We start from the raw sequence: 17,560 nt of genomic DNA on the forward strand, positions 1-17,560 counted from the left end.
AATTTTTTGACATAGGGTGCAGGCAGATTACGGGCCTCACATAGCTGCTGCCAGGCCCCTAATCTGCCATGGGCCCCTATATACCGCCTCCTCATGCTGCTGCCAAGTCTAGAGTCTCTCATGGGTCCCTGTACGGCCTCCCATTGCTGCTGTCTCCATCGCCACACTCTGCTGCCATGTGCCACTTTCAGGTCTCTTCACACTGCTGGTGTGTTAAATTTTTTGACATAGGGTGCAGGCAGATTACGGGCCTCACATAGCTGCTGCCAGGCCCCTAATCTGCCATGGGCCCCTATATACCGCCTCCTCATGCTGCTGCCAAGTCTAGAGTCTGTCATGGGTCCCTGTACGGCCTCCCATTGCTGCTGTCTCCATCGCCACACTCTGCTGCCATGTGCCACTTTCAGGTCTCCTCACACTGCTGGTGTGTAGAATTTTTTGACATAGGGTGCTGGCAGATTATGGGCCTCCTATAGCTGCTGCCAGGCCCCTAATCTGCCATAGGCCCCTATATACCGCCTCCTCATGCTGCTGCCAGGTCCAGAGTCTCTCATGGGTCCCTGTACGGCCTCCCATTGCTGCTGTCTCCATCGCCACACTCTGCCATGTGCCACTTTCAGGTCTCCTCACACACTGCTGGTGTGTAGAATTTTTTGACATAGGGTGCTGGCAGATTATGGGCCTCCTATAGCTGCTGCCAGGCCCCTAATCTGCCATAGGCCCCTATATACCGCTTCCTCATGCTGCTGCCAGGTCCAGAGTCTCTCATGGGTCCCTGTACGGCCTCCCATTGCTGCTGTCTCCATCGCCACACTCTGCCATGTGCCACTTTCAGGTCTCCTCACACACTGCTGGTGTGTTAAATTTTTTGACATAGGGTGCAGGCAGATTACGGGCCTCACATAGCTGCTGCCAGGCCCCTAATCTGCCATGGGCCCCTATATACCGCCTCCTCATGCTGCTGCCAAGTCTAGAGTCTCTCATGGGTCCCTGTACGGCCTCCCATTGCTGCTGTCTCCATCGCCACACTCTGCTGCCATGTGCCACTTTCAGGTCTCTTCACACTGCTGGTGTGTTAAATTTTTTGACATAGGGTGCAGGCAGATTACGGGCCTCACATAGCTGCTGCCAGGCCCCTAATCTGCCATGGGCCCCTATATACCGCCTCCTCATGCTGCTGCCAAGTCCAGAGTCTGTCATGGGTCCCTGTATGGCCTCCCATTGCTGCTGTCTCCATCGCCACACTCTGCTGCCATGTGCCACTTTCAGGTCTCTTCACACTGCTGGTGTGTTAAATTTTTTGACATAGGGTGCAGGCAGATTACGGGCCTCACATAGCTGCTGCCAGGCCCCTAATCTGCCATGGGCCCCTATATACCGCCTCCTCATGCTGCTGCCAAGTCTAGAGTCTCTCATGGGTCCCTGTACGGCCTCCCATTGCTGCTGTCTCCATCGCCACACTCTGCTGCCATGTGCCACTTTCAGGTCTCTTCACACTGCTGGTGTGTTAAATTTTTTGACATAGGGTGCAGGCAGATTACGGGCCTCACATAGCTGCTGCCAGGCCCCTAATCTGCCATGGGCCCCTATATACCGCCTCCTCATGCTGCTGCCAAGTCTAGAGTCTGTCATGGGTCCCTGTACGGCCTCCCATTGCTGCTGTCTCCATCGCCACACTCTGCTGCCATGTGCCACTTTCAGGTCTCCTCACACTGCTGGTGTGTAGAATTTTTTGACATAGGGTGCAGGCAGATTACGGGCCTCACATAGCTGCTGCCAGGCCCCTAATCTGCCATGGGCCCCTATATACCGCCTCCTCATGCTGCTGCCAAGTCTAGAGTCTCTCATGGGTCCCTGTACGGCCTCCCATTGCTGCTGTCTCCATCGCCACACTCTGCTGCCATGTGCCACTTTCAGGTCTCTTCACACTGCTGGTGTGTTAAATTTTTTGACATAGGGTGCAGGCAGATTACGGGCCTCACATAGCTGCTGCCAGGCCCCTAATCTGCCATGGGCCCCTATATACCGCCTCCTCATGCTGCTGCCAAGTCTAGAGTCTCTCATGGGTCCCTGTACGGCCTCCCATTGCTGCTGTCTCCATCGCCACACTCTGCTGCCATGTGCCACTTTCAGGTCTCTTCACACTGCTGGTGTGTTAAATTTTTTGACATAGGGTGCAGGCAGATTACGGGCCTCACATAGCTGCTGCCAGGCCCCTAATCTGCCATGGGCCCCTATATACCGCCTCCTCATGCTGCTGCCAAGTCTAGAGTCTGTCATGGGTCCCTGTACGGCCTCCCATTGCTGCTGTCTCCATCGCCACACTCTGCTGCCATGTGCCACTTTCAGGTCTCCTCACACTGCTGGTGTGTAGAATTTTTTGACATAGGGTGCAGGCAGATTACGGGCCTCACATAGCTGCTGCCAGGCCCCTAATCTGCCATGGGCCCCTATATACCGCCTCCTCATGCTGCTGCCAAGTCTAGAGTCTCTCATGGGTCCCTGTACGGCCTCCCATTGCTGCTGTCTCCATCGCCACACTCTGCTGCCATGTGCCACTTTCAGGTCTCTTCACACTGCTGGTGTGTTAAATTTTTTGACATAGGGTGCAGGCAGATTACGGGCCTCACATAGCTGCTGCCAGACATGTAATCTGCCATGGGCCCCCGTACCGACTCCTCATGCTGTGACGTTGCAACAAGGTGGAATTCAACCCTACATATGTTAGACCGCCTTTACGAACAGCTAAAGGCCATCACAGATTTCCTGATGTTAAAAGCGGATAAAGGTACTCCCTGTGTAACTTAGATGTCAGCCATTGGCAGCTCATGTGTGACACCTGCGCTTGCTCAGGCCCTTTGAGGAGGCCACGCTATTCGTGAGTCGGCAGGACTATGGGATGAATGAGGTCAAATCGGCCATGGGCCCCCGTACCGCCTGTTCACGCTGATGCTGGTCCCACAGTGTGACCTGGGTCCCTGTACGGCCTTCCATTGCTTCCACTCTGCCATGTGCCACTTTGAAATCTCCTCACACTCCTGCGGTTGTCCATTTTGTCATAGGTTGCTGGCAGATTACAGGCCTTCCATAGGTGCCACCAAGCCCCATATCGGCCATGGGCCCCCGTACCGCCTGGTCACGCTGCTGCTGGGCCCATAGTGTGACCTGGGTCCCTGTACCGCCTCCCATTGCTCCCACTCTGCCATGTGCCACTTTCAGGTCTCCTCACGCTCCTGCTGGTTTCCATTTTGTCATAGGTTGCTGTATGGCCTCCCATTGCTGCTGCCTCCACCGCCACACTGTGGCTCCAAACACTGGTTTTGGCCCCGTGACTGGCCAAAGGAGTGAAGTGTGCAGTGATTCTAAGATCGACGGCACTCATCTGCATGTCATACTGACAGACAGTATTATTTCTCTTCCCCAGCAGACTCCAAGGGCATTTAAATTAAAGGTACAGTGTTCTGCACTAATATTAAGTCTCTCTGAAGCCTAGAAACACCCTTTTTTAAGTTAAATTCACAGCGAATTTATTCGACTCGAATCGAATATTGTCCACGAATTCGCCGAATCAGTCGAATCGAATTTTTCATTTCTTCGCTCATCTCTAACTATAAGGGATTGAAAAAGTTGTTAACAGAGGGGTAGCAGCTCAGATAGCTGTAGACTAGGCATTCTAGAAGTTTAGAGGCAAATAGGAGCAAGGAGATGGGTCTTAAGTTGTTCAAACTGTTGGGGTCCAGCTAGGGATTTTAAGCATGGTGGTGACCAGTGGATAATGTAGAGAGAAGGGGAAGATGCCAGAAAAGAGGGAGATATTGAAGATGTGAGATGGAGAGCATAGAACAGAGCAAGAGGCTAGCTATGAGAAAACAGAGTCAAGGGAACAGGTGCATAGGTGGGCATCTGAGAAGAGTTTTGGCAACCTCCCCTGTAGTTAGAGTGTCAAAAGAGGAAACTATAGAATGTGGAGGTAAACATGGTAAGCTAAGTGTAAGGAGTGGATATTTTGTCACAAATTGTCTATTGTATTACATATGTATCTCTAAAGCATCCCATAGGATGGAAAGAAAGAAAGAAAGTTGCTCAAATTCTCCATCAACACTGACTGTGTTAAAGGGGAATACCTTCTGCAGATCTATTGTGTTCTGCTGGCTGAGAGACTCCCCTTCTGGCAGAACACAATGATCACTGCTAGCAATGATAACATGAAAAATATCCGACAGGTTGGTTGTACTTAAAGTGATTGATTGACTTCAGTACAACCAGCCCACCCATAGATGGATCAAATATCTGCTGGTCCCTGCCAGGGGTGGACTGACAACTCATGGGGTCCCCGGGCAATAAGGAATCATGGGGCCCCTGTGTCCTCGCCCACACCCAAAAAAGCCTATGAAAAAGCCAATGAAAGGTACCAGGGGCATCTCATGGGGCCCCCTACTGATCCCAGGCCCTCGGGCAGTGCCCGAGTGCTCTAATAGTCAGTCCGCCCCTGGTCCCTGCTGATCTGGCTGAAATTTGATCCATCTATGGCTGGCTTAAAGTGATATTAAAGGCAATTAGAAAAATAACAAATGGTATTCACTACTTACCTGCTCTGTACAGTTATTTTGCACAGAGCAACCCTGATCCTCCTCTTCTCATGTCCTCCATCGGTGCTCCAGACCCCACCTTCCTGCCGAATACTCCCAGAGCAAGCTGTCTATTCTCACACAGAGCCATAGCTCAGCGCCCCCTATCCTTATTAGCTTACTGGCTGTGATTGACAGCAGCGGGAGCCAATGGCTAACTTTCTGTTGCATATTTGAGACAGAAAGTGAACGGAAATTTCCCCAATTGTACATAACATAAAAACAGATAAGGATTATCACCCTTCCCTATCCTATTGAAATAGGAAAACGCTGTGAATTCCGCACCGCATCAGTGTGAACCCAGGCTTACTCAGAATGGATACATAACAGTGCAATTGAGCAATTTAACACAACATCAGAAGTCTGGCTTATGTTTTAATAATTAGAAATTTGTGACTGATAGTGAACAAATGGTTTTAAATCTGCTCTGTCTCTAAGACGTTTCAAGTTCAATCCTGATAAGCCATGAAACATGACACAAAGCATGTTAACAGATTGTTTATTTTCAGATTTAAAGATTTACCACTTCTGTTTAGCTCATTTTTGATTTTAGCATCACTTTACATTTCATCTGGGTATTGGTAATTAATACAGCATTGATATATTCAATAATGTATGAGTCATCATTTATCAAAATAAAATTATTATTACAGTTATTATACTAAGGATATTATCAAACCTTAAAAATATTTGTAATGACATAAAGATGTATTATGTGCCTTTTGGCCTCTTTGCCTACTCCTTATACAGCTGCAGTGCACACAAATAATTCCCAGTTCAGATTTAAAAAGGACTACACAGTTGTATGTATCCTAAACATGGTGGAACTGTAGCAGAGTACCCACCATGTTCACATACAGATGCAGACCCCTTAGGCAATTTTTCCTAAAAATCTCTGGGTTTCTGGGCACAACCAGGCAAAATATGCTTCTCTGCCTCCCTTCCTCAGCAGGTCAGGTAAGGCACAGATACTTTGGGGAGTCCCTTCCCAATTGCTACCAGAGTACTCCAAATCCAGTGGAGTGGCACCTTATGCTTTGAACCTGGATCCCTCCAGCTGTTCACCTGTGTTACCAGAGCTACCATGGACTTTATAGTGAGGAATGCTGTTCATGAGGATAATCTCAAGTAGCTGTTTGAGTTCTGAACTTTTTGAGTGAAGTGGTGATCCTCAAATTGACTATTTGTTGTCATAGAGTCTTATAGGGACTTCCGTATATTATGCAGACAATCTGATTAAGCCACAGAGACATTGCCATGAAGTGTCCATGGTTGTGCAGCTTTCCTATGCTTGTGCCACTTTTATTATTCTGCAGTGTATGCCTGTTTTTGCCATCCTGAACCAGTTTTGCATTATTAATTTGTAAACTGGAAGTTACAGTTATTCTCTTTCTGATCAATTTGCTGGTTTCATATTTCGTTGAAGTACCAGACAAGCACCAGTGATGGCTGATAAATACCAGGACTTTTGAGGACAGCGCAAGAAATATGGGTGATATTAATTAATCTGTTTTCCTCTATCCTAAAACCAACCCTTTTCAAATATTATGAAAGTGAAAAAGGCTAATTTGTGAAGACCTAAGGTGTGTATTAACAAATCATTGAATGTTTGCTTTCTAGAATATACCCAGGTTTTATCAGTGCATAGTTTATCATTTACCAAAAAGATGCATTTTTAACTATAGGTCCATTCCAGGGCTTACATTTTGCAGAGCAGCAAGGGTTCAAATAAAGACATTTTGGAATATATAACAGTTATTACACAGATAAATAGAGCAGTTACATGCATGAATAAAATGAAAGCATTGCAGCTATATCAAAATAAACCAAAAAATTATACTGGGCTTCTCACTTAAATAAGAATACCAATCAATTTCAGCGACAAATAAGTGATAAATAAATAGTAGGTGAATAATTCAAAAGATGATATGCATACTTCAATGATCCCTGAAGAAGTCACGTTATTTGTGACGCAATGCGTCGAATGGAAGTGTGTTGACGTAATTTCTGGTTACGGACGGCAGCCACCATCTTGGTATAGTAAGACCTATGCCTATCATTGTACATGCATGTATGGGTCCGCAATCCCAGTTTTAGGATGTAAGTAGTTTTTTACACATTAAATAGAACATATGACACGGTGGGAAGTCCCTTGTTGCTTATGCTTTGAGTATTGAGCTGAGGAGATTTCATGTTTCGTAGGTGCATGAGCCCTATTTAACCTATAGGTCAAATCTTGAGGTGAGTGTGCACGCTAGCAGGTGGAGGAGCACAAGTGTAATTTATTTCACAGCCAAAGATCATTGGTGGATTGATTTAAGATTGATGAGTTCCTTCACAATAGATTGTTTGGAACTTTATTACTTTGTTTTTTTCACCATTCTTTGCACCTACATTACTTGGTAGATATGATCTTTTGTTATTGTTGAGGTGCTGAGCTAACATTTTTTTCTATTTTTTACAATATGATATTTGTTTATTATGCACTTTATTTATATAGTATTACATTTAGGACTTTGGATCCGGGTTATATGAGGTATTGTGTGTAAATCTTACATTAGTATTATTATTGAGAGGCCAGATGTTTACTTACATTTAATCTATTGAATTGTTCACCTATTGTTTATCACTTTTTTTTATCACTGCAATTGATTGGCATTAATATTTATTAATGCATTCCGTGCTATGTATTCCTGTGTGAGTCACATGCAATCCGAGTACAATGCGATTTCTGCTCATTCATTTAAATGGGATAAAATTGTGCACCAAAAGTAGTGCCTGCACTACTTTATAAAACGTGCAGCAACTGGAATTCATGACAATACTGTACTATGTGATTTGGTGCAGGCAAATGCACTGATTGCAAGTGTAGTACATTTTTAACATGGGACAGGAAACATGCACGGCATGTGGGTTTCTTGCACTGCATTATAATGTGAACTGGCCCTAAAAGGATAAAATATAAACACAAATATATTTTTCTTAGTTTCATATTACATTGTATTAAAAAAGAGCAATTAATCTTTCATATATTTAAAAAAGCATGGTTCATTAAGTATACTTAACCTAAATATACAGTGGACATAAAAAAAGTCTGCACACCATTGTTAAAATGTCAGGTTTCTTTGATGTAAAAAAATTAGACAAAGAAAAATTAGATAAATAATTTTAGAACTTTTTCCACCTTTAATGTGACCTATAAACTGTATAACTCAATTGAAAAACAAACTGAAATCTTTTAGGTGGCGGGAAGTAAACATTCAAATCTAAAATAATGTGGTTGCATAAGTGTTCACACCCTCTTATAACTGGGGATGTAGCTGTGTTCAGAATTAAGCAATCATATTCAAAATCATGTTGAATAGGAGTCAGTACACACCTGTCATCATTTAAAGTGCCTCTAACCCCAAATACAGTTCAACTGTTCTAGTAGGTCTTTCCTGACATTTTCTTAGTTGCATCCTACAGCAAAAGCCAATTTCTGCAGAGAGCTTCCACAGCATCAGAGGGATCTCATTGTTAAAAGGTATCAGTCGGGAGAAGGGTACAAAAGAATTTCCAAGGCATTAGATATACCATGGAACACAGTGAAGACAGTCATCATCAAGTAGAGAAAATATGGCGCAACAGTGACATTACCAAGAACTAGACGTCCCTCCAAAATTGGTGAAAAGATGAGAAGAAAACTGGTCTGGGAGGCTGTCAAGAGGCCTACAGCAACATTAAAGGAGCTGCAGGAATATCTGGCAAGTACTGGCTATGTGGTACATGTGACAACAATCTGCCGTATTCTTCATAAGTCTGGGCTATGGGGTAGAGTGGCAAGACAGAAGACTTCTCTTACGAAGAAAAGCATCCAAGCCCAGAAAAATTTTGCAAAAACACATCTGAAGTGTCCCAAAAGCATGTGAGAAAATCTGTTATGGTCTGATGAAACCAAGGTTTAACCTTTTGGCCATAATTCTAAAAGATATATTTGGTGCAAAAACAACACTGCACATCACCAAAAGAATACCATACCCATAGCAAAGCATGGCGGTGGCAGCATCGTGGTTTGGGGCTGTTTTTCTTCAGCTGGAACTGGGGCCTTAGTCAAGGTAGAGGGAAGTATGAACAGTTCCAAATACCAGTTAATATTGGCACAAAATCTTCAGACTTCTGCTAGAAAGTTCAACATGAAGAGGAACTTCATATTTCAGCATGACAACAACCCAAAGCATACATCCAAATCAACAAAGGAATGGCTTCACCGGAGGAAGATAAAAGTTTTGGAATGGCCCAGCCAGAGCCCAGACCTGAATCTGATCGAAAATCTGTGGGGCGATCTGCAGAGGGCTGTGTACAGGAGATGCCCTCGCAACCTGACAGATTTGGAGTGTTTTTGCAGGGAAGAATGAGCAAATATTGCCAAGTCAAGATGTGCCATGCTGATAGACTCATATCCAAAAAGACTGAGTGCTGTAATAAAATCAAAAGGTGCTTCAACAAAGTATTAGTTTAAGGGTGTGCTCACTTATGCAACCATATTATTTTAGTTTTTTATTTTTATTTCCCTCCACCTAAAATATTTCAGTTTGTTGTTCAACTGAGTTGTACAGTTTATAGGTTACATTAAAATTGGAAAAAGTTCTGAAATTATTTACCTTTGTTTCATTTTTGTACATCCCAGAAACCTGACATTTTAACAGGGGTGTGTAGACTTTTTATATCCACTGTACACGCACTGTGTTTTTTTAATGCTTTAGAATACAAAACACTGAAGAACTGGAGTGACATCTGCATTTTTCACCTACTCCTGTCACTGCAAGAGGTCTTGTCCTCCATTTAAATTTTTGTTTTACAATATAGATAATGCAGCGGGAGAAGTGAGACTCCAAGGTAACAGAACTAGGAAATCCAGTAAGGAGACCTTTCCATTACAGCCCATTACAGTTACAAATATATATATTAAGCACAGCACTGCCCTTAGCAATAAGCACTAATAAGCATTAAACATTATTCAATATTAAGTATATATAAAATATATATATTTTAATGATTACAAGTTTATTAATCCTTCTGAAGCATTTCTTCTTGGGGTATTAAATATCTTTCCTGATCTACAGCCTCTGAAAAAACAATATGCCATGAAGAAATACATTTAGTTTGTAATAATAACAGAAACTGCATATTTATTTTTATTTATATTTTAAATATCATCACTTACTTTGCACTTTACTGATGCCAACAACAAGTAACACGCATACAGTATGCAGTATGACACATAAAGGGAAGAATCCCCGCCGCATGGACACAGACAGCAATAAAAACTAGACAGAAGGTTTAGTCCTTTCACACTCTATCCAAAACTAAGAAAAATATTGGTATTACATACACTTTAACTTTTTCTTTCATTGTACATTAACCCCTTGGTGCCGAGCGTACCCAAATTAGCAGCCCCAATGGACTGGGCTTTTTTCTGTGGGGTCGCTAATTTGCGTACCTGTCTGTGCATACCTTTTCCATGCAGCACACTCCCAACATGCAGACCAGGGTGTAAGTGAGAGTCCCAGGTCCTGTTCTAACGATCGGGACCCGGAGCTCCCCATTCCGGTTCACATAATCGCTGTGAAAGCCTCTGATTGGATATCACAGTTAGAGATGAGCGAAGTATTCAAAAATTCGATTCGACTGATTCGGCGAATTCGTGGACAATATTCGATTCGAGTCGAACTTAAAAAAGGGTGTTTCTAGGCTTCAGAGAGACTTAATATTAGTGCAGAACACTGTACCTTTAATTTAAATGCCCTTGGAGTCTGCTGGGGAAGAGAAATAATACTGTCAGTCAGTATGACATGCAGATGAGTGCCGTCGATCTTAGAATCACTGCACACTTCACTCATTTGGCCAGTCACGGGGCCAAAACCAGTGTTTGGAGCCACAGTGTGGCGGTGGAGGCAGCAGCAATGGGAGGCCATACAGCAACCTATGACAAAATGGAAACCAGCAGGAGTGTGAGGAGACCTCAAAGTGGCACATGGCAGAGTGGGAGCAATGGGAGGCGGTACAGGGACCCATGTCACACTGAGGACCCAGCAGCAGCGTGACCAGGCGGTACGGAGGCCCATGGCAGATTACAGGCCTGGCAGCAGCAATGGGAGGCCCGTAATCTGTCAGCACCCTATGACAAAATGGAACCCACCAGCAGTGTGAGGAGACCTGAAAGTGGCACATGGCAGAGTGTGGCGATGGAGACAGCAGCAATGGGAGGCCGTACAGGGACCCATGAGAGACTCTGGACCTGGCAGCAGCATGAGGAGGCGGTATATACGGGCCCATGGCAGATTAGGGGCCTGGCAGCAGCTATGGGAGGCCCGTAATCTGCCAGCACCCTATGTCAAAAAATTGAACACACCAGCAGTGTGAGGAGACCTGAAAGTGGCACATGGCATGAGAGACTGTGGACCTGGCAGCAGCATGAGGAGGCGGTATAGGGGCCCATGGCAGATTAGGGGCCTGGCAGCAGCTATAGGAGGCCCGTAATCTGCCAGCACCCTATGACAAAAAATTCAACACACCAGCAGTGTGTGAGGAGACCTGAAAGTGGCACATGGCAGAGTGTGGCGATGGAGACAGCAGCAATGGGAGGCCGTACAGGGACCCATGAGAGACTCTGGACCTGGCAGCAGCATGAGGAGGCAGTATAGGGGCCCATGGCAGATTAGGGGCCTGGCAGCAGCTATGGGAGGCCCGTAATCTGCCAGCACCCTATGTCAAAAAATTCAACACACCAGCAGTGTGAGGAGACCTGAAAGTGGCACATGGCAGAGTGTGGCGATGGAGACAGCAGCAATGGGAGGCCGTACAGGGACCCATGACAGACTCTGGACTTGGCAGCAGCATGAGGAGGCGGTATAGGGGCCCATGGCAGATTAGGGGCCTGGCAGCAGCTATGGGAGGCCCGTAATCTGCCAGCACCCTATGTCAAAAAATTCAACACACCAGCAGTGTGAGGAGACCTGAAAGTGCACATGGCAGAGTGTGGCGATGGAGACAGCAGCAATGGGAGGCCGTACAGGGACCCATGACAGACTCTGGACTTGGCAGCAGCATGAGGAGGCGGTATAGGGGCCCATGGCAGATTAAGGCCTGGCAGCAGCAATGGGATGCCCGTAATCTGCCAGCACCCTATGACAAAATGGAACCCTGGGCTGGGGCAGGCAGAACCGCCGTATCTTTATCACGGTTTTCCCAGGCCACCGAATGGCGACGCTGCATATGCTGACGCAACGCTGTAGTCCCAGCATGGGCCCCCTGGCCACGCTTGACTTTCTGGCCACATAGTCGACATACGGCTACGTTTACTTCCTCGGGCGGCTTGACGAAAAATTGCCACACCGCCGAGTAGGAAACTTTGCCCCCGCTACTCCTCACTGGCTGACTGCTACTTCCTCCGTGCACACCGGCACCACTACTGGCCGTGGTGGTAGGCTGCAGTGGAGCTGGTGCTCTACTCCGTGGCCGTTTGCCTCCACTGACACTGCTGCGACCCTGCTGCCTCCTGGCAGCAGCAATGGGAGGCCGTACAGGGACCCATGACACACTCTGGACCTGGCAGCAGCATGAAGAGGCGGTACAGGGGCCCATGGCAGATTACGGGCCTGGCAGCAGCAATGGGAGGCCCGTAATCTGCCAGCACCCTATGACAAAAAATGGAACACACCAGCAGTGTGAGGAGACCTGAAAGTGGCACATAGCAGAGTGTGGCGATAGAGACAGCAGCAATGGGAGGCCGTACAGGGACCCATGAGAGACTCCGGACCTGGCAGCAGCATGAGGAGGCGGTACGGGGGCCCATGGCAGATTACGGGCCTGGCAGCAGCAATGGGAGGCCCGTAATCTGCCAGCACCCTATGTCAAAAAATTCAACACACCAGCAGTGTGTGAGGAGACCTGAAAGAGGCACATGGCAGAGTGTGGCGATGGAGACAGCAGCAATGGGAGGCCGTACAGGGACCTGTGTCAGGAACTGGTGGTTTGAAATCCAGACTAATCCACGCCTGATTCATTTTCACAAACGTGAGTCTCTCCACACTTTGGGTGGACAGTCGTGTCCTCCGCAGAGTTACAATACCTCCTGCCGCACTAAACACGCGCTCCGATGCCACGCTACTGGCCGGGCATGACAGCCTTTCAAGGGCAAATTCAGCTAGTTGGGGCCAAAGGTCAAGTTTCGTTGCCCAGTAGTCAAGGGGATTGTCTACCTCGGTTGGCAGGGTGCTGTCCAAGTAGGCCCAAGCCTGTTGTTTGAGGTCCTGCTCCAGGTCCACCTGATGCTGCTGCTACTGCGGCTGGTTAGTAGTTTCCTCACTGCGCTGGTGAAGAAAGCTACTCATCATCGACTGCAGACTGAGGCAGCCGCTGCTGGTGGAGCTGCCACTGCTCCTACCACCCCACCCCTCCCCTGCTGCCATGGCAGCGGAACGCGAGCGCACAGGGCCCACAGTGTCTGAGGATGGACATTGGCGCAGAAAGGCAGAGACCAACTGACTACATAGGTGGTTTTTATAGTACGTTATTTTGGCCTCCCTCTCAGCAGGTGTGAAAAAGGCCACCATTTTTGAACGGTAGCGAGGGTCCAACAAGGTGGACAGCCAAAAGTCATCCCTCTGTCTGATGGTTATTATTCGGCTGTCGCTACGCAAGCAACCGAGCATGCTATGGGCCATTTGTGCCAAGGAATGCGAGGGACTCCCTGCCTCCATCTCCACAGCATACTGCCACGGTGCGTCTGGGTCCTCTGTCTCCTCCTCCTCCTCCTCTACCAGATGCTCCTGCTCCTCCACTCCTGTCCGCTGAGTGGAAAAACCACCCATTTCACTCAATAATTCCTGAGCACAAATGTCCTCCTCTACCTCCTCCTCTTCTTCCTGTCCTGCCCCCACAGGGGTCATGTGGCGTTGAGATCTGTGCGCCACGTCTACCGCACCCTGACCAGCCATTGTTAACAGCATTTGTTCCAGGACGTGCAACAGAGGAATGACGTCGTTCATCCCATAGTCCTGCCGACTCACGAATAGCGTGGCCTCCTCAAAGGGCCTGAGCAAGCGGCAGGTGTCACGCATGAGCTGCCAATGGCTGACATCGAAGTTACACAGGGGAGTACCTTTATCCGCTTGTAACATCAGGAAATCGGTGATGGCCTTTCACTGTTCGTAAAGGCGGTCTAACATGTGTAGGGTTGAATTCCACCTTGTTGCAACGTCGCAGATCAGGCGATGCTGTGCAATTCCGTTCTGCCGCTGCAGCTCAAGGAGGGTGTGCTTTGCGGTGTAGGAATGGCTGAAATGCATGCAAAGTTTACGTGACATTTTAAGGATGTCTTGCAGTGGGATGGTGGATTTTAGGAACCGCTTGACAACCAGATTGAACACGTGAGCCATGCATGGCGCATGGCACAACCTTACTTGACGCAGAGCAGACACCATGTTCTTTCCGTTGTCGGTCAACATGGTTCCGATTTTCAGTTTGCGCGGAGACAGCCATCTGTCGATTTCTCTGTTCATTACACTGAGAAGTTCCTCTCCTGTGTGACTACGTTCGCCTGGACCTGGCAGCAGCATGAGGAGGCGGTATAGGGGCCCATGGCAGATTAGGGGCCTGGCAGCAGCTATGGGAGGCCCGTAATCTGCCAGCACCCTATGTCAAAAAATTCAACACACCAGCAGTGTGTGAGGAGACCTGAAAGTGGCACATGGCAGAGTGTGGCGATGGAGACAGCAGCAATGGAAGGCCGTACAGGGACCCATGACAGACTCTGGACCTGGCAGCAGCATGAGGAGGCGGTATATAGGGGCCCATGGCAGATTAGGGGCCTGGCAGCAGCTATGGGAGGCCCGTAATCTGCCAGCACCCTATGTCAAAAAATTTAACACAACAGCAGTGTGTGAGGAAACCTGAAAGTGGCACATGGCAGAGTGTGGCGATGGAGACAGCAGCAATGGGAGGCCGTACAGGGACCCATGAGAGACTCTGGACTTGGCAGCAGCATGAGGAGGCGGTATATAGGGGCCCATGGCAGATTAGGGGCCTGGCAGCAGCTATGGGAGGCCCGTAATCTGCCAGCACCCTATGTCAAAAAATTCAACACACCAGCAGTGTGTGAGGAGACCTGAAAGTGGCACATGGCAGAGTGTGGCGATGGAGACAGCAGCAATGGGAGGCCGTACAGGGACCCATGACAGACTCTGGACTTGGCAGCAGCATGAGGAGGCGGTATATAGGGGCCCATGGCAGATTAGGGGCCTGGCAGCAGCTATGGGAGGCCCGTAATCTGCCAGCACCCTATGTCAAAAAATTCAACACACCAGCAGTGTGAGGAGACCTGAAAGTGGCACATGGCATGAGAGACTGTGGACCTGGCAGCAGCATGAGGAGGCGGTATAGGGGCCCGTGGCAGATTAGGGGCCTGGCAGCAGCTATGGGAGGCCCGTAATCTGCCAGCACCCTATGTCAAAAAATTCAACACACCAGCAGTGTGTGAGGAGACCTGAAAGTGGCACATGGCAGAGTGTGGCGATGGAGACAGCAGCAATGGGAGGCCGTACAGGGACCCATGACAGACTCTGGACCTGGCAGCAGCATGAGGAGGCGGTATATAGGGGCCCATGGCAGATTAGGGGCCTGGCAGCAGCTATGGGAGGCCCGTAATCTGCCAGCAACCTATGTCAAAAAATTCAACACACCAGCAGTGTGTGAGGAGACCTGAAAGTGGCACATGGCAGAGTGTGGCGATGGAGACAGCAGCAATGGGAGGCCGTACAGGGACCCATGACAGACTCTGGACTTGGCAGCAGCATGAGGAGGCGGTATATAGGGGCCCATGGCAGATTAGGGGCCTGGCAGCAGCTATGGGAGGCCCGTAATCTGCCAGCACCCTATGTCAAAAAATTGAACACAACAGCAGTGTGTGAGGAGACCTGAAAGTGGCACATGGCAGAGTGTGGCGATGGAGACAGCAGCAATGGGAGGCCTTACAGGGACCCATGAGAGACTCTGGACTTGGCAGCAGCATGAGGAGGCGGTATATAGGGGCCTATGGCAGATTAGGGGCCTGGCAGCAGCTATAGGAGGCCCGTAATCTGCCAGCACCCTATGTCAAAAAATTCAACACACCAGCAGTGTGTGAGGAGACCTGAAAGTGGCACATGGCAGAGTGTGGCGATGGAGACAGCAGCAATGGGAGGCCGTACAGGGACCCATGAGAGACTCTGGACTTGGCAGCAGCATGAGGAGGCGGTATATAGGGGCCCATGGCAGATTAGGGGCCTGGCAGCAGCTATGGGAGGCCCGTAATCTGCCAGCACCCTATGTCAAAAAATTCAACACACCAGCAGTGTGTGAGGAGACCTGAAAGTGGCACATGGCAGAGTGTGGCGATGGAGACAGCAGCAATGGGAGGCCGTACAGGGACCCATGACAGACTCTGGACTTGGCAGCAGCATGAGGAGGCGGTATATAGGGGCCCATGGCAGATTAGGGGCCTGGCAGCAGCTATGGGAGGCATGTAATCTGCCAGCACCCTATGTCAAAAAATTCAACACACCAGCAGTGTGAGGAGACCTGAAAGTGGCACATGGCATGAGAGACTCTGGACTTGGCAGCAGCATGAGGAGGCGGTATATAGGGGCCCATGGCAGATTAGGGGCCTGGCAGCAGCTATGGGAGGCATGTAATCTGCCAGCACCCTATGTCAAAAAATTCAACACACCAGCAGTGTGTGAGGAGACCTGAAAGTGGCACATGGCAGAGTGTGGCGATGGAGACAGCAGCAATGGGAGGCTGTACAGGGACCCATGAGAGACTCTGGACTTGGCAGCAGCATGAGGAGGCGGTATATAGGGGCCCATGGCAGATTAGGGGCCTGGCAGCAGCTATGAGAGGCCCGTAATCTGCCAGCACCCTATGTCAAAAAATTGAACACACCAGCAGTGTGAGGAGACCTGAAAGTGGCACATGGCATGAGAGACTGTGGACCTGGCAGCAGCATGAGGAGGCGGAATAGGGGCCCATGGCAGATTAGGGGCCTGGCAGCAGCTATGGGAGGCCCGTAATCTGCCAGCACCCTATGTCAAAAAATTCAACACACCAGCAGTGTGTGAGGAGACCTGAAAGTGGCACATGGCAGAGTGTGGCGATGGAGACAACCCACCGACTGTTTTGCTCGCTGCCAAGCTGCCACCCTCTTCTCCTGATGATGCGGAAGCAATAGCCTGATGACGACGAGGCTGCCAAGTGCGATCAGCCTCATCATCATCAATTAGGGTCTCCGCCTCACTACAAGCCCCCTCGGCTGCGTGTGGGTCAGGAGACAGACCTGTCTCTACACTGGCTACCGAGCCACTCTCCTCGCCACTACTTCTTCGCCTGGCTGCTGAAGAGGCGGATGTCTCCCCCCGTTCCTGACCGCCCTCTGTTAGCTCTTCCTCACTGTACTGGATGACACCGGGAGCACTAGCCTCTGGCTGCGAATAGTGCTGCCTCGACCCCTTCCTCTGCTGCCACGTCTGCTCGCTCCTAAAACATTGCCTCCTCTGCCACTCCTCTGCATGTTGTCTGACATACTCTTTAATTAAACGATTCTGTGTCCCTGAGTAACAATTCTGTGTCCCTGAGTAACGTTTCTGTGGCCCTAAGTAACAGTTCTGTGGCCCTAAGTAACAGTTCTGTGGCCCTCAGTAACAATTCTGTGTCTGTCCCTGAGTAACAATTCTGTGTCCCTCAGTAACAATTCTGTGTCCCTCAGTAACAATTCTGTGTCCCTGAGTAACAATTCTGTGTCCCTGAGTAACGTTTCTGTGGCCCTAAGTAACAGTTCTGTGGCCCTAAGTAACAGTTCTGTGGCCCTCAGTAACATTTCTGTGTCTGTCCCTGAGTAACAATTCTGTGTCCCT

General features: G+C 48.6%; 1 protein-coding gene across 1 annotated transcript in view; it reads right to left on the reverse strand.

The window, feature by feature from the left end:
* Positions 1–5,061: 5,061 nt before the first annotated feature.
* The window catches only part of GFRAL (GDNF family receptor alpha like), an 82,146-nt gene continuing 69,647 nt past the window's right edge, over positions 5,062–17,560 (reverse strand). The window contains exon 10 of the mRNA XM_089694114.1: positions 5,062–5,083. Coding sequence (XP_089550240.1) covers positions 5,062–5,083 — 22 coding nt within the window. The remainder of the gene's footprint in view (positions 5,084–17,560) is intronic.

This window comes from Staurois parvus, unplaced genomic scaffold, assembly GCF_062004578.1.
Source record: "Staurois parvus isolate SC_StPar_1 unplaced genomic scaffold, SC_StPar_1.0 ptg000652l, whole genome shotgun sequence".
Classification (NCBI taxonomy): domain Eukaryota; kingdom Metazoa; phylum Chordata; class Amphibia; order Anura; family Ranidae; genus Staurois; species Staurois parvus.